Source organism: Neophocaena asiaeorientalis, unplaced genomic scaffold (genome assembly GCF_003031525.2).
Source record: "Neophocaena asiaeorientalis asiaeorientalis breed wild unplaced genomic scaffold, Neophocaena_asiaeorientalis_V1.1 scaffold129, whole genome shotgun sequence".
In the NCBI taxonomy this organism is placed as follows: domain Eukaryota; kingdom Metazoa; phylum Chordata; class Mammalia; order Artiodactyla; family Phocoenidae; genus Neophocaena; species Neophocaena asiaeorientalis.
The window spans coordinates 5,226,771-5,245,977 of record NW_020172446.1 but is presented as its reverse complement, the minus strand read 5'-3'; the positions used below and the strand labels follow the sequence as shown (position 1 = coordinate 5,245,977).

The following is a 19,207-nucleotide window of genomic DNA, read 5'->3' as shown; positions in this document are numbered from 1 at the left end:
CAGTGCAGTCAGCCCAGAGGGCTGTTTGCCACAGGGAGAACTGATTCCAGGGCGAAAATCCCCCAAATGCCATATTCTCGGCATGTTATCCTTAATGAGGGAGAACTGTAAAAAAAAAAACAAGTGCCACATTCGTTTAGGGATATCTTGTCACTTTGGGGGAAATAATTATGGTTAAACCGTACTTTTCTGGCACTGAGTTAAAAGTAGTTACCAACCATATTTGCCTGCTCTCTCAAGCTGTAAGCAATTTCATCAGTAAAAGACTAATTGAATGTTTGAGAGTATCTAAAAGAAATGTACCAATTAAGACAAAGTGACTGTTTCCTAAGAGCTTTATACCTCAAAGAAGAGAAAATGAATATCACAGATCGGGATAACAAATTAGAAGGCAATTTTACAAGAGATCATTGTCAGTGATCTCTGGGATTCCTCTAAGCAAAAAGTTACAACAGACTTTCAGCTTCCTATCTTCTTAGCTTTTAAGTGTCTTCCGAGAGCTAGTAATAAAGAGCTTTGCAAGCTGATCATCTCTGCCAAGGTGAGAAATCTTAGTTGAGTGGAGCTGAAGGCATCAGGCTGAAGTGCATTCCTCTTTGGTCCAACTCGGCCAGCAAATCTTTATCTTAGGAAGGAGGAATACACTTGTTTTTCTCATGGCTCTTGCTTTATAGAAACAAGAGAAATGTCCTGATAGCAAACACCTTCAGTGAGATTCCCTGGCCACCTTTGTTTTTTGTTTTTTTACTTCTAGGCGCCTCTGGTAGCAGACAAGGCATGTTGGGGCAGAGCCTCGGATCCTAAGGAAAGGCCAGGTTAGGTAGGAGCTGGCAGCCCTTCAAAGCCATGCCACCTGAAGGGAAATGTACCACGACACGGTCTGGGTGGCACTGACTGAGGATTTGTGTTGAGGTGCTTTGTCAGGTTTGGCCTCAGCCAGCTCTAGGAAGACCTCCAAGGTTCTAAACTAGAAGAAATGGGCAGGAAGTTTGGTCCAAATTAAACCCATTAAAAAAAAAAATTTCCTACTACTTCAATGCATTATTTCTTGTAAAGAAATAGTGATTTACAAATGAGAACTCTTTAGTAAGCCCTTGGCCAGTAGCTAGCATTCCTTGAAAATAATCAAGCCACAGGGCTTTAAATATTCTAAATGTATTGCCTCTAAAATCAGGCAAAATTGGTGGTTCTTCTATAGATTCTTTCCTAATCATGCAGCATGAGTTACACTGTATTTTGTGGAACTAGGACAAGGTTTGGCACCAAAAGGCCCTCAAGATTCGAATCTTTAAACTGTTCACTCTGATTCTGAGCAAATTAGTCCTCTGCACTAGTTTGTTAATCTGTAAAAAGCTCAAGATCCCAAGGGACAGGTGGCTTTAGAGGCCATGTGAGTGGATGGGAGGGAAAAGCTGGGGGTGGCCCACAAAGGAAGAACAGCGTGGTCAGACAAAAAGGATGAACGGGGGGTGGGGAATCATTACCAATGGGGACAGGGTTTCCTTTTGAGATGACAAAAATGTTCTAAAGTTAGACAGTGGTGCTGGTTGCACAACTAACATACTAAAATCCGTCGGTACACTTTGAAAGGGTGAATTTTGTAAATTGAATTATATCTCAATTATACTGTTATTTTAAAAAATACTTACTATTAATTATTTATTTCGGTTGCACCAGGTCTTAGCTGCGGAACGTGGAATCTTCACTGCGGCATGTTTAATTGCGACATGCGAACTCTTAGTTGTGGCATGCATGTGGGATCTAGTTCCCCGACCGAGGATCGAACCCGGGCCCCCTGCATTGGGAGTGCGGAGTCTTACCCACTTGACAACCAGGGCAAGTCCCTATGCTGTTATTTTTTAAAAAGGATGCAGAATACATGAATGAGAACATTTGGAGAGGTAATGGGAAGTGAGGGATTTTCAAACTCTTTTGGGGGGTGGGGGTCCTCAGATCTATACAATTAAATGTCATTATTTAGGGAGGGCAAGAACTTGTTTTTATTGCTAAATTCTACTATTTTACATTTCCATCATACTTCCTGAAGTTTCATTTTGCTAAGAGATTCCCCTTCACTTCTTGGGCTAAATCATTAGTGGAATATTCCTATGATGTTTTTGAATGATAGGTGATAGCTTTTCAGTGCCTGTACTGTTTCACCGTGGGTTTTAGGACACCATGAAAAATACTTATTAATACCAAAGATTTCATACTACTACCCCAAACTGCCTTGATGGCACTATTCCAATACAAACAACAGACACACCATTCATATTTCTAATTTATTATTAAATTACATAACAAAGCTTCTTCTATACAGTCAGAAAATGCACATTTAGATGAGAACAAAAAATTAAGTACAAATACAATAAACCTGGTTCCAAGAAGCCATTTTAAAAGCAAAAAATTAGAAAGTGCATTTGGAATAGATTTTTTAAAACCTGTATTGGCATTTTTCATGAGGAAACATCTTCCATCATGGTAAAGTGTGATTGGAATTGATTTCCCTCCCTAAGAGCTAATAGGATAGGAATAGACGCAAATACTTTGATACTAAAGTAATACTTCTGATACTTTGTACTAGGCACAAAGAAAATGAGAAAGATCCCTTAGGACATGGCTCAGCTGTCTCAGCTTCTTATCCAATAAACATCCTCAAGAGTCACTTGTTCCTCATTTTCTTTTGCCCTATAAAACTTACGGGTGTGCAGATTTATAAAGGAATAACAAGATTAGTTTATAAAGATCATGATGAAAAGCTCTATATCTTTTTGGAGACCAGGCTAAACAACCCCTACCCCAAAAGAAGAATAGAACACAATCATTTTAATTCCCAGTAGAATCCATTTACTCTTTACATTTGCCACAAAATTCAGTGTAACACTAGACATGGCCATTTATCCTCAATAGCTTAATATTGCAAGTTAGAAAATGCAGTCAATTTCCAAGAAATCATATCTGGCTAGTGATCAAACATGAGGTATTAGAAAACCAAAAAGGCTAGTCCAGTTCTTTAAAGTCCTTTTCCTCAGGTTGAGATCATTAACAATGAAATAGAAAATTAATGGTGGGAATGCAAGTCCAAGGTGCCTCAATTCCATAGAGGCCAAAAGTCATTGCATCAAAAAGCTCCGTAAGTACATTTTTGTATTCAGCGTCCAACAGGAAAGAACTAAAATCAATATTAATTGGTTCCAGATACAAAAAGTGCCCTCATGATGACTCCTCTCACTACTCATCTCCACTCTCAGGATTGTACTCCCATGTCTGATCTGAGTACTGGGCAGTATGGAAAAAGGCATTCTCTATAAAAGTGAATTTTGGTAAGCAGGAGAAATGAATAATGGAGAAGAAAAGCCCATATTTTTCTAACATTAGAAAAATATGGGTAAGCAATGCTGCAAATTACAGGGACTCCTTCAGCATCGTTATTAATAACAGTAAGAAGAATATAGAAATAACCAGGAGAGATCAACTGAAGCACTTGAATATCTGGGCTTGAACTTGAGTAACAGATTCATTAAGCATTTTAAACTAAAGTTATCAGCGCACAGTAAAACAAACTCTCAGAAGTATACCTTTTGGAATTTTCTACCCTTTTTGTTGCCATGGGTTTTCATACTTTTAAGTGAAATGGAAAGTTTTGAGTGGTTATTAAGAAGATCCCAAAATGAAAGATCCATCATATAAGACAACAGCTGAGAGAGAATAACTTCCTCTAAGAGGTAACCTTTGGGACAAGGAATAGAAAATTCCTTGGACCCAGCTCTGACTGGCTCTAATAAGCAATTTACTGTTGGCCCCTGAGCCTAGTAACTGGTTTGTAAGGACAGCAAAAAAGTTAAGAAAACCAAGCTGCTAAAAAAAAAAAAAAAAAAAAAAAAAGCTAAATGGCACGAAACTGAAAGAGTTCAAATCAGCTATCACGGGATCCAAAATAAGCCTCTACTTGTAAATGGCACACTTCTATCCTCGCTCTAGGGCCTCCTTCTGCAAAGAAGGAACCATAAAGGACAGAGGAGCACAGCCCTAGCGTTCTACGTTTGGCCCTGGGTTACCTCACTATGGGCTACAGCACTGGGAGGTTAGTCAGACCTACCTGACACCAACATCTACACCACGCTTTTTCAACTTCCTCAGAAGAACTAGTTTCTTTATTTTCATAAAGAAAATAATCAACATAATTCTATTACTTCATTTAAGCACAACCCTAATGGAAAGGCTTCCCAGCCATCAAAAGTGTTTGTTTGCTCAGCTGCAGCAAAAGCTAGATTAGCTTGGGTCCTAGTTTTAGTCTCACACCACCACCCATTAATGAACACACCAAACAGACCAGTAAAAAAGACTGGTAGTATAATTAAATAAATAACTTTATTTATGATACTTCAGATTTTCTAAATGCCGACTATATAGCAACCAAAGTCCCATCAATTCTAGCTGAGGCACAACCACCAATCAAGACCCTTTGAAAAATCAAAGATAATAAAGTGTCAGGGGAGAGAAGTTTTGTTCTCCCAACAGAGAATTAAATAAATGAACTTATTTCTCTGATCTTTTAAGGTTCACAGTGGGAAAACTTAAACTTTCTTTTAAGGGCATCCCCATCAACTGATCAATCAACCCATATTTAGAAAAATAAACCCCATAGTTAAAAAAAATGTATCAAACACTCTTCCTACTCAGAACATAATAAAACTGACACCAGCATGAAAAACCTCTCGGTTTCTGCACCAGACCAGAGGTTAGTCTACCCATCAGCCTGTAATCAAATTCATCTGAATATCACCATCAACACTCTGTGATGTAGTTAAGAACTACATACTAATATCCTTTTATTCCCCATGGCACGGTCTTAAGCCAGTACTATAAATACCATAGTAAATTCCAAAGGTGAAGAGTAGCCTTCTTTCTTGGTGAGGAATACAGCTGTTGGAAGTCTTCGGCCTATTTGTGGTAGTTCAGTTAGAGAAGTAATAGATTTACAGAAACTGAGAAATGGTTAAACTTGAAGAGAATTCTGGTGGGTGGTTTAAAATTTTGTCACTGTCCAGGGTGGTAATAAAAGACAGGTGCAGATAGAGATAGGTTCTGTTATATGCACCTTCAATAATAAAGCCATTCTCTGGATGTTTGAAAAAGCTTAAGAGATTTGGAATTAATAGGTTTTCACAGAACACAGAATTCCTGGTACATCAGACAGTGGTTCTTAAACTTTTGCTCATAAATGTGGAACACTTACAAATGGAATTATCTGATGGTGACCCCTCACTCAGTGTCTTTTTACATGTGGCCTGTTAAAGAGATCTCACTGAAAACCAAGCATTCCCCTAACTCAGTTGCCGGTGTTAATCCTGACATGATGAAGAATAGTTGCAATGACAGACATTGGCTTTTTGTCATGGTAGAACTGAGATTTCATTTTCTCACAGTAGTAAATATTAACCCAATGGAAGAGATTAACAAAAAACAGTGACTGACCAAAAAAAAAAGCCTGTCATTCTTGATGTTTTTCCAGGAATACAGTTAACCCCAGAGTGTGCACGATTAAAAAATAAAATAAAGAAAAAAGCTTTTTTGCAGTACTTGTCTTCTATTTCAGACAACCTCAACTGTGTTGAAGTTGGTCTGTGAGCATCTCAAAGATTCTTTGAAAAATGTAATTTTTCTTGAATACTGAAAGAGTTGGGGACAAAGTAGAAATTTATAGCACAGATTATCAAGAAATGACTTGTGATTTCTCATCTGAGTGTAAAATAAAAGGACAAAAACTATTTTTTTTCACAACCCCATCTGGTGGCTGAAAGGAAAGCAGTCTTTGGATATAGAGAAACCTGGTTTTCTGAAGAATCCAGCTGTAAGACTGGGCTTGTCATCAGCCTTCAACACTTTCACCGAGGCACGGAAACTCTGTTTCTGATGGGTTTACTTACCTCTTCGGGAGACAAAGCAACTGAAAACATTTATTATTTTTTTTAAACTAAAAACAGAAGGAAACGTGTGTTAGAAAAGATAGCACAGAAAACCTGTGACTTCAGCTCAACCTGACCACATCACAGAGTCCGTCACTATCAGTCTTGAATTAATCCTGCCGGTCAGGCTAATTATCAGGTCAGTCAACTTCTCCTTCCTACTTTTTCTTATTCCGGATCAGGGTGTGAAAGTGGTGGCTGTCAAGAGTCCCTGGAGATGTCTCATCAATGGAAAGCATACAGCAGCAACAGGATGGTACAGACACCAATAACACCGCCCAGGATGAGTGAGTCTCGCCGCTTCCTAAGGTTGATCCTCTGGATGAGGCTGTTCACAGCAGGAAAACGATCTTTGGGAAATCTTTATTAAGGTCATATTTGGAAGAAGCCTCTTTAGTGAAAACTCACAGGAATCACAAAAACAGAGATCAGTGGAGTCCAGAAACGATAAATGATGAGAAGAAATAGAGGGGAAGAAAGTCACACTGAGGGAGCTACAGCAAACACAAATGCCCTACTGCCCAAGGGCAAATTCAAGTCTCCTAGTAAACTGCAGTACACAAGAACCATGAAAAGAAAAAAATTAACAGCGAGAGAAGAAACAATGATGACTGCTACCATGTACTGAGGGATTGCTGTCAGGGTGGGAGCCCGTGTGGTCGGGAGAGAGGAACCCTGCAGGGCACGGAGGTACAGGTGCAGCCAGCTACCACCACCATTATCCTGAGGTTCCTGTCTTTCCTTTTTTTCCTTCTCTTTCTCTCTCTCTCTCTTTCTTAAACCCCTTTTCTCAGGAGACTGGGAAGTTTTGCCAAAAGGTTTTGAGGAATATGTGATCTTCTCCCCAAGGTGATAAGCCTCCTTGGATTCAGGTAATTGGTGGGAACAAACTCTTAAGTGTCTCTATAATCAAGCACTGGTTAATTATTTAAAATTTTAAATTTACAAAAAAAAAAAAATTTTTAATTTACTTTACAGCAGTAGGCAGGATACCGTAAGAAAGTGGGTTAAACTGCTCTGGCTGTCCTATTTGGGGAACATAAAGAAAGGAAAGAAAATTTTCAATTTTAAGAGTTTTACAGCAGTCACAACTGCATTTTACTTAGTATTGTAAAATACCTTCATATCTTACTTGTTGGTATGTTGCAATCAAGGCACACGCTTCCGCATCCTACACTGTTTTGCATTTCTAGCACTGGTTTCTGACTACACACCTGCAGGTGCATCCTCTTTGTTAATAGAGGTATTGTATTAAGGCCAAGAAAAGCAACAACAAAATCACCTAGGTTACTAGAGAGCTGGAATAATCCCTACTCCCGGTGAATCCTCACTGCATTTTCCTGTAAATAAATGACTCTCAGCAGGGACTGTATTGTGTATTTATATACTCTACATATTGTATGTAGAGGTTATGTTTTCTTCTAATCTTGAATTTTCCTGTGCCTAATGAAGAGAACTTTACACACTGTAGGCATTAATGTGTTTTTCAAATTAATCAACAAAAAAAGGGGACAATTTGCAGAAACAACTTTTAAAATGCAGAACAGAAAGCATGAAGTAATGTGCAAAAACTTATACAGTGTAAGGTACAAATCTCATTTAAAGCAAATGCTTAATCTTTTCTTGCTTGGTAAAAGAAGGGTCAACAATCCCGTGAGAGAAAGTAAGAAAACTTCTGACATTAGGAAACCCTGTCTATAGTGGACATATTTCTATCTAGTTTATTACCTTTAGGGGAACCACCCCCCTCCTTCTATAATAATCCAGTTCAGTTCATGTAACAGGGTGGGGCTGACCTTGTCCTCTGACATCAGGTGTACATACGCACTCAGGATTGGCCAGAGAGAATACTCCCTTCCCTTGGCCAATGGCTGGGTTAGGAATAGCTTGAGGTAACTCAAGCTAAGGCAACCACAGTCCTCTTGGGACATGTGCCAGAGCTGTCAGAAAAGACGTCCTTTTTCCATGAGAATTTTTGAACTGGTAGGAGGTGACTCTTGTAGCCATCTCTATCGGCACGAGGAGGAATCTGCCTGAGAATGAGGCCAACACACAAGAAAACAGAAATAAGAGATGGAGTAGGGGAACAGAGAGGAAAGGCAGATTCTTGATAATAAAATCTGAGCCCCTGCTTCCAGCTACACCTTAAGCCAAATTCTACCCCTGAATTTTACAGATATATGAACAAATTAATTCCCTCCTTTTCCTCCTTAAGTCAGTATGAATTAGGTTTCTATTACTATCTCTCTATGGAGTCCTGACTAACTCACACCCATTTTATTAGATTTTTTAAAACATAATTTTGGGAATGATTCTAATTTATGGTACTGATAAAATGAGATAATGTATATAACAGTACTCTGTTAACTGTAGAGCCCTATATAAAATATAAATGATTTTGAAGGTGTGGTTTTATACTTAGGGTGACAAAGCAAGAACAAAATTCACCAAAAACTGGAAAATACCAACAGGCTTCAGGATATTCCTTTCCTTAGGCAAATAAGGTATCAAACTAAAAGTGACCTTAAGTTATCTGGGACCAGAAGATACTCAACTTTTGAAAATTAAAGGTCCTTTCCCCCTTAGTAATTGGGGGAGGAAACTTTTTTCTCTAAAAAGGCTTGATTTCTCAGAGTAAACAAAATGTTTTAGCTTAGCAGGCTTATCAGTTTCCCTGCTGGGTTTCTCAGAAGTAGCAGTAATACTACTTTAAATTGGGAAACTGAAGAATTAAAAAGGTAGAGGTCACAATAAACAAGCAGCAAATCTATCCTAGAGTTTAGCTTGTGCAAAATGAAACTATGCCACCAGCAGTGACAACTCATTTACATGTATGGCTGTCTACTTCCCTCTCTTTCTAAGCATGTGCCACTGACTTATTCTCCAAACTGAATAAAGAAGAAAAAGCACATAATTTATGATGTTTAGGTAAAACCTGTGTACACTGTGGAGTTAACATGGATTCAAGAGCTTTTAAAATGTAAAATAATTATGTGAATTTGAAAATTCACATAATTATTTTCTAGATCTACTAGTATTAACCCTCTGGTGTGCAATCTTTTACATATGGCATTAAACAGTATGATCTTTCAGGAGTGCAGGGCATATCATAATACAGAATTACTGATGGCCTCTACTGTTACTGATGATGGCAACCTGTCCAGAAGAGGGGGGGAGTGGTGAAGCACATACACAGATTTTTTCCCCCAAAAAACCCCCAGATTTCAAGCTTTCAAAAAGGATACTGGCCAAAGTGTTCATTTTGCTCTGAATTGACTTCAACATTCCTCTCTGTGAAGTCATATTTTCTTTTGTTGCCATAGCAATGCTGCAAGGGAGGAAAAGAGAAGCTCAATAAACTGATGTTTCAAGATGATCCTGCATGCATCCATCATACTCTTAAAAGTGAACAGAAAACTAAGGTGAGCACATCACCTTTGAAAAGCACTGGGCAGGAACATGGAAAAAAAAAAATCACCTCCCGAGTCATCTTCCCATTGTCCTTTTTCTGAATGACCACTTCATCCCCAATGCTATTCTCTGATATTCTTTTGGACAAGGCAGTGGACTGTTCCTGTGGGTTGCTTCTTTTTTTTCCAAAGTAACAAATGAAATAAGACAACTGACAAATCACACATTACAAAAGCTTCTTAAAATGGTTTTAAAAGGGGCCATGTACTAAAATATCCTTAATCAGGAAAAACCCTTGAGAGGGAAGTAGGGAATTACAATTATAAAAATAGAACCAAAGGTGCAACATATCACAAAATATTTATATAGAACCAGCCCTTAACTTATGGAAAGATGACGTTCCAGGGGCTTCCCTGGTGGTGCAGTGGTTGAGAATCTGCCTGTCAATGCAGAGGACACGGGTTTGATCTCTGGTCCAGGAACATCCCACATGCCGCGGAGCAACGAAGCCCGTGAGCCACAACTACTGAGCCTGCGCTCTAGAGCCCGTGAGCCACAACTACTGAGTTTGCATGCCACAACTACTGAAGCCCACGCACCTAGAGCCCGTGATTCACAACAAGAGAAGCCACCGCAATGAGAAGCCCACGCAGCACAACGAAGAGTGGCCCCCGCTCACCGCAACTAGAGAAAGCCCACGCACAGCAACGAAGACCCAACTCAGCCAAAAATAAAATAAAATAAAATAAATTTATTAAAAAAAAGAAATTATATTCCAAAACTCTATTTGAGACCCAACCAAGTAGATTTTAGGACACACATGCAACATTAAGCTAGTTTCCAAGCCAGGTGACAAAGGTCACAGATTCATTAAGCAAATGAGAAAGAAGGGAAGTAACTTTTTCACTCTTTGTAGAGTACAGTTTCTTTCATGTAACTACTTTGATGTGCTTTTTAAAGAAATCTCAGTTAATATCTTTTTGCTATCGCTGCCAGGATTATTAACTTTCAATAGTCTTATCTTCTTGGACATTAGTATCCTAGAGGGCAGGGTCAGTATACATTTTGATACGTAACACACAGGGGAGCGTTTTAGATACTGACATTATAAAAAGCAGTAGGAAATAGGAAGTTCTTCAGTAATTCTGAAAATATGTGAAACATTAAAAAAACCGAAAAGCAACAGAAATGAAGATATTCTGGGAAGATGGTAGAGCACAAATTCTTGACCTTATCTCTGGTCCAGTTTCCTCTATGGAAGAACACAAGACAAAGGCAGACATGCCGGGGAGGGTCCATCTGAGGTCCCAAGTTCTCTTGAGATCTCGAGGGAAGAAAGCCAGGGGGGCTACACTCTCTCAAGCAAGGGAAGAACCAAAGAACTGATGGCAGGGAAGACTATATTTTTCTTCAAGCCTGGGGCAAAGATGTAGGTTTCACTGCATCTTGAGAAGCCCAGACAGTGGAAGGTAAGGGTCTGCATGCACAGGGGCTGCAGTGATGAACTGCTCTCAGTCCCTACAGCTGGGAAAGGCCTGCTACACACAGCCAGAGAGACCTATAAGCAGATAGCTGACATCTACAAGCTGGTGTGACAGCAAGCCCCTAAGAGGGAAAACTGCTGGGCCATCTACTGCCACCTGTATGTACCTGCTTTAGGGTCTCTAACAGCCTGACCTACCAGAGGGCTAACTGAACGCATTTTTGGACAGGCCAAGACCAGGTATGCTTCTGGAGGAAAATGCTAGAGGGAGTACTTGGAGCAAATGACAAATGAATCAACTGAAATTTCAAGATCTGAGAAGGCAAAGAAGAAACAAAAGTGTGTAGGGAGATATATAAAAGGATAAGCATTGTTTGGAATAGTGAAAGACAAATGAAAAAATACTCCCCACCATCACGCCCTCCCTGCAAAACCTGGTAACAACATTGGAATGGTTTAGTAGATTATGGTATACCTATACTATGAAATAATATTTGCTTATTAAAAGAATGAGTCAGAATTATTTCCATTAACCTGGAGGGATGTTTATGATATACTGAATGATTTAAGTGAGCCACAGAATGTGTATAGTATTAGTCCTTTTTTATTTTAAGAAACACTCAAAACATCTTTGTGTATGTTTGTATGACAGTGAGAAAGCTATCAGAAAGATACATAACTGTCAGTTAATACAAATTACTTTGGGGGGTAGGAATGGCGGGGCACCACCAGGAGACAAGCTTTTTCTTTATACATTTTAGAATTATTTAAATTGTTATAGTAAGAACATTGTACTTTTATAAACATCTAATAAAGAAAATCAAAAAGAAAATTAGAGGAATTCCACCTGAGTGATTAAGAAATGTTAATAACGTAAGTAGCACCAAATCCCCTACTGTTATTCACCTCAGTACCACTATGAGTCAAGTAGTGATTTATAAAGGTTTTCCCAGATCCTAGAAAATCTAAAGAATTGAAGGGATCAGGTATATCGGAAGACAGAATGAACATCTGTGGAAATTTGTAAAAGGAGTTGTCAGACCCCTAAATTACCTGCTCCAAACCATGCAGGCAGGTGACTGCCCTCAGTTCAGCAGAAAATCTAACCAAGAAGAGACCTACAGATACTGACATTTTAAAGCCCCCAATGAAACAGCCAGGCCCCTTCCTGATCACCCACGGTGAAGCCTCCTACTCAACAAATCCTACCACCCACGCACACAGAATGAGCGTCCAATCACTAGATTTGGAGCCTCACCCTTAAATATGAACAAAGAGCCAAGGTTCACCAGACATTTGAGGAGAGCCTCTAACATAAAAGGCAGAGATCCAAACAAACCAACCAGCAAACAGAAGAGTGATTCTGAGGAAACAGAGGCAATAAAGGAGGCTCATGAAACTCTAAAATCTAATTATATTTAATGCCCTCCGAGATAAAGTATCACATCCATGAAAAATACAAACATAAACGTGTGTGTGTGTGTGTGTGTGTGTGTGTGTGTGTCCCTTTAGAGAGCTCGTGTAAATTACAAAAAGGAGAGTGCAAATAAGAACATAACAGAAGCGTTAGAAGGAAAAATTGAGTAAACTTCCCAGAAAGTAGGAAAAAAAAAAAAAGCAAGACAGAGAAAAGGTAAGAAAGGATCAAGAAAAGGTAGGGAAGTAAGAGGTACAAACTATTAGGTATAAAATGAGCTACAAGGATATATTGCCCAACACAGGGAATATAGCCAATATTTTATAATAATAAATGGAGTAAAAACCTTTAAAAATTGTGAATCACTACATTGTACATGCATATCTTATAGAGTATTGTATAGCAACTATACTTCAATAAAAAAGAAAAAAGGGGGGGACACTTCCCTGGCGGTCCAGTGGTTAAGACTCCGCACTGCCACTGCAGGAGGTGCAGGTTCGGTCCCTTGTCAGGGAGCTAAGATCCCACATGCCACATGGCGCGGCCTTACAAAAATAAAAAGGAACTAGGAAAAATGCATGTTGTGGTTCCACCATTCAGGGGTTGGTTACAGTAGGGCAGCTCCCTAGACCATCATGGACTTCCACTGCCCAAGATTATCCTTGGTCAAGAATAGGAACCCCATTTCCAGTGTCCATAACCAGTGTTCTACAAGCAACCACCCTTCCCTTTACAGGGATTAACACTTACCCACATGGCCCTCTCACAACTTACTGATTTAAGTCATGGACAAGTTAGGTGATGGCACATACTAACCTGCTATGGTTAATATCATTCCACTTTTTCTAAATGCCCAATTACACATGTGTCTGCCTATATCTATGAATATGTTCATATTTTTATTATTTTTACACAGATACGAAGAGAGACATAGAGAAAAATATGGAAGAATACATACCAAATTATTAACCAATCTAGTGGCTGTATTTTAGGTGAATTCTTTTTTTCCCATTTTATTTAGGTATATTTGACAAATATAAAGTGTATATTAAAAAGAAAAAAGGATCGAGAAGAATGAGGGAAGTAAATGATAAACATAAGAAAATTTCTCAGATCTGAAGATAAGTTTCCAGACTGTAAGAGCCCACCAAATGCCTAATTCAATGGACTAAAAAAGATGCATGTCAAGCTCATATGGTGAGATTAAAAACAAACAAAAACATAAGGGAAAAGGGATGATCTTAAAAGCTTCCAGAGGAAAAAAAAATGCTTAACAAATATAAAGGACCAGAAATTTTAACTGGCATTGGACTTAAAAAGCAGCACTGGAAACAATGCTTTCAAAAATTTCAAAATTATTTTCAATCTAGAATTCTATATCTTAGCTAAACAATGAATCAAGAATATGGGTAGAATAAAGACTTTTTTTGATGTGTAAAGTCCAAAAATTTTACCTCCTATTCTTTCTGAGGAAGCTACTAAAGAACATGGTCCAACATAATGAGGTAATAAACTAAGAAAGTTGAAGACTTTTATTTTTTAGAAATAAGTGATCCAACAGAGGAGGTCATTTTAGGATAATGGTGAAATGACATCCCAGGACCAGTACAGTGAATGTATCATGTGTAGAGCAAAACCAGTCAAGATTAGAGCAGAAAGAGGCGGGCAATGTCAACTTTAGAGCACACTGAATTTTAGATCCAAAAAGTAAAAAGATCACAAGAATAAGAGTCAAACTAACAACATCCTTTGCACCATTAGTTCTTATTCATAATTTTTCAGGTTAAGTGTATATCTATGATAGAATACGATACATTTAAAATTGGTTGTTTTATAATAAATTTACTTTACCAGGTATTTTTAAATAGGTATTATGGCCTTGTAAAAAGTTACAATTCAAACCTGGGCTGAGATATCTGAGGCCAATCTCTGAATCATATATGCCTCTGTTTTCTTAAACTGGGACTATCACCATCTCCTATGCACTCTGACTCAGAAGGAGATAGGGAAAATTAAAAAATAATTTCCGCAAAGCACTTTGTGTTCCTTGGAGAACGGATATTATCATCATACATTATGTTATTATCTTGCTGAATATGCATGAGTTCCAGTACCACACCAAGTATATCTAGATATACTTTCCCATCTTATTCCATCATCTGGAGTCAAGCTGAGTGAATCTAGGCTGTTGTTATTTCAAGGGTCAAATATGCAGAGGCAAAACATAAGCTCCAAATAATATATAATGCTTTTAAAATGATAAATTATTGATGTGTTTACGGGAACTTCAACTTTCTCACCCGTTCTGTGAACTAAACTCAGACACTTATTTTTTCAACAACAGACAATACTAGTTATACATTTAAAGCTTAAGAATACATTTACAAATATTAAAAATATTCGTTCTTTTCAATAAACTGGTGTCAGCTTATATTCATTTGTGTACGTATTCTAAAAATACAGCTCTAAAAGGAAAAGGTAAAATTTTACATGTAAATATGTAAAAATAATTATTTGACACTTTAATTTTATATTATCTATAAGTAATCATAACTACCTTTATATTCAATAAAATTTCACTTGTGATACCTATCATATTTTGAAACAAAGTGAAATAAAAGGCCTTCTAATTACATGGTTTTTTGCTTTTTAACTAGCAAAATAATAATATCAGTGACTTGATAGTTCTCAAATGTTCCTATCCTATGAGGTTCTCCAAATTTTTATACTCATATCACCTGCCCTTAAAAAGGCCAGCTTGGAATCGAAAAGCTTAAGGCAGCCTGGTGCTAGAAGATAAGGTATAAAGGAAGAAATAAAAGGATGAAAAAAAAGGAAAAGGGTTATAAGGAAACCTTAAGTAAAGAATCCTTTGCAAAATGTGACCCAACTTTACGTGCTGATGAAAGGTAAGGAGTCACAAGGGAGATATTTCAGTTGATAATTAGGCAATTTTGTGAAAACGTTGGTCAGATGGAAGACCCAGTGCATGCAATTCAAACAAAATTCCAAGATGTGATAACTGCGTATTATTATAAAGGATAATTTATTAAGATTATTAAATAATGATAGGATCCATTTAATAAAATAAAAATCCATGAGTCCATTTCAACATAAATATTTAGGATATGAACAATGAAATATTTAGAGGTTAAGAGGCAACATGTCTGCAACTTATTTTCAAGTAGTTCAGAAAAAAAATTGCAAAAAAGCAAATGTGGCAAAATGATAACATTTGGGGCATCTCGGTAAAAGGTATAAGGGAATTCTTTGTACCACTGGAACTTTTCTGAAATCCGAAATGAAATCAAAATAAAAAGTTTAAAAAAAGTATAAATAATAGAGCTGCCATTTTCAAATTACCTAGTATCAGCCAGGCATTGTATTAGGCATTTTACTCATATTATCTTTAATTTTCAAAACAATCTTCTAGAGTATTATCATCAATCCCATGTTTTTAAACACATAAGAAAATGAAGATTCCAAGAAACGTATCCAAGACACAGATCTAATTAAGTAGCACAGCCAGGTTTCAAACCAAATAACACTCCAAAGCTTGTCCTCTTTCTGTAAGGTACTAAATATAGTAGTGGTTTAGATAGAGCTCTTATTCTACAGTTAGAGACTCAGATTTGAGGATTTGAATCCTCAATACTATTTGTTAGTCATGTGACCATGGGCAAATTACTTACCTTAACTTCTTTTTTGTTTTGGAGATAGTATCTAGTAATCAGTGCCTATCTCATGAGTTATTGAGGAGATTAAATAACATACAGCATGTAAAACACTTAAACACAATACCAAAGTCTATGGTAAGAATACAAATGTTTGTTGTTTTTCCCATGTACTTCGTTCTACCTTTCCTGAAAAACAGTGCTGTAGACACTGCTGAATTTTAAAGAACGGAGATCGTTCCTAGTTAACTTACTTTTTTACTGTCTTAAAATAGGTACTTAAAAATTCACCAAACCTAGAGACTTAAGCAGTTCAAACCAACATATTTCCCTTACCTTAAGCAAGAAACTACTTTAATGTTATTACAGATAATAGTAATTACTACAGATTTTCTATAGCTGCTGTAACAGAAACCAAGTCTACATAAATGGTATACATAAGACATTTAATAAATCGCATGTTCAAGACTGTTTTCATTAAAAAGTAAGAATAAAAAGAGGCTGAAAATACTGAGTATGAATTAATCAGAAAAAATAACCTAGGTAAAACAGCTCAATTCTACTAATTCTGGAAACAAATGTTTTAGGCTTCAAATGTATTTTACAAGGGAAAGTCACAGTAAAAATACATTACCATGTAATGAAATTCTCATCTTTAAGGAGGATGAACTGACTTTAACTCTAGTTATAGAATTAACTTTATCTGTTCATTTATATGCAAACAAACAAAAACAAAACATTTTTCCTACCTTATTGTCTCTTCTATTAGACGATCTGAGCTGCAAATAAAAAGAAAATTCAAATTCTGGAATTATTAAACGCACATTTAAAACTTGCACTTAATTTTTCTACATTTTACAGATAGATTACATTTCCAACCATTTATGTAAAAAGAGCACCCAGACTTTTGAAAGTGTCTGGAGAAAATGCTGGACTCTGAAATTAATTAATCCACATATACAGTTTTCATCTTACTTTTATTTGTTGGCTTAAATCTATTTCTTCCACAGAGATACTTGATTATTAAAGTCAGAACAGTTTTAATGACAGCACAAATAAATAGAACTACTTCTTTAGTTTAGATAGCTCCAAGTTGTCACCATTGTCTATTCAAAACTTAAGAATTACAACCAACTTGTTGAGACAGGATAGGCAAATATAGTTCTAATGCCTATAAGTAGTAATTATTCATATCTTAAAGTTCCTTCCTTTTTTGAAACACAAAATCAAATCTCAGCTTGCCACACTTTAGAATTCAAGAATCTGAATAGGGACTTCCCTGTGGCGCACTGGTTAAGAATCCGCCTCCCAATGCAGGGGACACGGGTTTGATCCCTGGTCCGGGAAGATCTCACATGCCGCGGAGCAACTAAGCCCGTGCGCCACAACTACTGAGCCCGTGTTCCACAACTACCGAAGCCAGCGCGCCTAGAGCCCGTGCTCCGCAACAAGAGAAGCCACCACAAAGAGAAGACTGCGCACCACAATGAAGAGTAGCCCCCACTTGCCGCAACTAGAGAAAGCCCGTGCACGGCAACAATGACCCAATGCAGCCAAAAATAAATAAATAAATAAAGGCCCCTTCACTTGTTTAAAAAAAAAAGGAACCTGAATAAAGACACCAATGCACCTTTGATCCGTAAAATATTTGCCTTTATGCATCACACACTGGAAACAAAGAAATCCACCAAAAATCCATTTTAGGGAGGAATTTACAGGTAGCTAAATTGGGTAAAGGGGCAGCTTTATAGCAGAAAGTAGGAAAACAAACTCCCAGACATCTGTATCCATTTGGTACAGTGCATGGAACACAGCAGGGACTCAAATACTTGTATGTTTTTTCCAACTACCTCTTTCCAAAAGGATTTCTAACTTCATTGTATAAATTAATAAACTGAGGTTTTATTATAAGGTAGTAGACCAGGAAATCTAAGTTACTGTATGAATTAGGGAACAAAGATGAACTTTAAAAATGTCATAAATATCTTATATAAATGCTATGATTAAGAATTTCAAAAATTACAAAGACGGTGGAGGAATTAAGAGCCAGACTATGTGGCTTTCTGAATGGTGACTGTATCATCTATTAGCTGAATAAACTCCATTCATTAAAAGCATCCTGGATAGTGTGGATACAATTCAGCAACAAAGTGGCTCCATAAAGACAGCATAATCTAGTTAAAATTGAATTTAAAATTACTCTCCTTTGGGGTATATAATATATAATCAAGTGGAATTATCCTTCTTAAACAAGTACTTCATAATAGCCCAGAGGCATTCCAAAGAGTCATCTAGAGTCTATATTAAGCAACAAGTTTCTGTTTCTTTCAAGATCGATTTAAACTAGCTGAAAACAATGAGCTAAATTTCATCACCAATTACTGTACCAAGGAATCACTAAAGCCACACTTAGATAATAATTCTCTGTTTAAAAAATAACTCATTTCCCTAAATACACAAACTGCAAATGACACAAATTTCAAGCACATATTTTAAAGTAGTTTTAACCAACAAAATGTAAGAACTTGGGAAAACCACTTAGGTAACACTAATTAGAATCTTCTTTTAAAAGAGTAGGTGAATAAGTAAATAATAAACAAGTAAGAAAACAAACAATCAAGTGCATAACGAATAAAATTTTAAAACTGATCCCTTTGTAAACTGCAAAAAAATCTGATGAGGTTGTCACCAACCAATGAGATAATTTACATCAAGCACTGTGGTGATGCAGTGTTTTCACTTACAGTTAACCAGAGACCTGTGTCTTAGTTATTTCTATATAATACCTTCTAAGACATGTTAACAATACAGTTAAGCTGCAGTAGGATACAAAAAGCTGTTTAAGCGCTAACAAAGTGTTATTTTACAGATAACATTTGGAAAATACCGAAAAACAAAGATGAACATAGAAATCATTTGTAACCACTCTTCCATTAACACTGATATTGTGGCATATTTGTTTCTTGTCTGGGTAGACCAAGGAGTATCTCTACTTGCTTTTTTCATGGTTTATTTAGCAGAGAAATTTTGTTTTATAATCCCATGAAGTTACCTAGAGACAAAAAAGTTAAGCACCTGACAGACTCTGCCCATTTCAGTCAGGGAGAGAAAAAAGAGAAAGATAAAAGCTAAATTATTAGCAGTGAAATCAGAGAGCCACATTTTCTATTTTTAAAAAATCAGTAGACTTTTTAGAACAGTTGTTTTATTTTTTTTTTTATTATTATTTTTTTTTTGTGGTACGCGGGCCTCT

General features: G+C 37.0%; 1 protein-coding gene across 2 annotated transcripts in view; it reads right to left on the bottom strand.

Annotated features, from left to right (window-relative positions):
- Nucleotides 1–2,268: 2,268 nt before the first annotated feature.
- The window catches only part of GOSR1 (golgi SNAP receptor complex member 1), a 50,158-nt gene continuing 33,219 nt past the window's right edge, over nt 2,269–19,207 (bottom strand). For both annotated transcript variants that reach the window (XM_024735431.1, XM_024735435.1), the window contains exons 7-9: nt 16,704–16,733; nt 9,215–9,297; nt 2,269–6,319 (exon numbers count right to left, since the gene is read on the bottom strand). In XM_024735431.1, the coding sequence (XP_024591199.1) occupies nt 6,195–6,319; nt 9,215–9,297; nt 16,704–16,733 (238 nt within the window). In that variant the 3' untranslated portion in view covers nt 2,269–6,194. The remainder of the gene's footprint in view (nt 6,320–9,214; nt 9,298–16,703; nt 16,734–19,207) is intronic.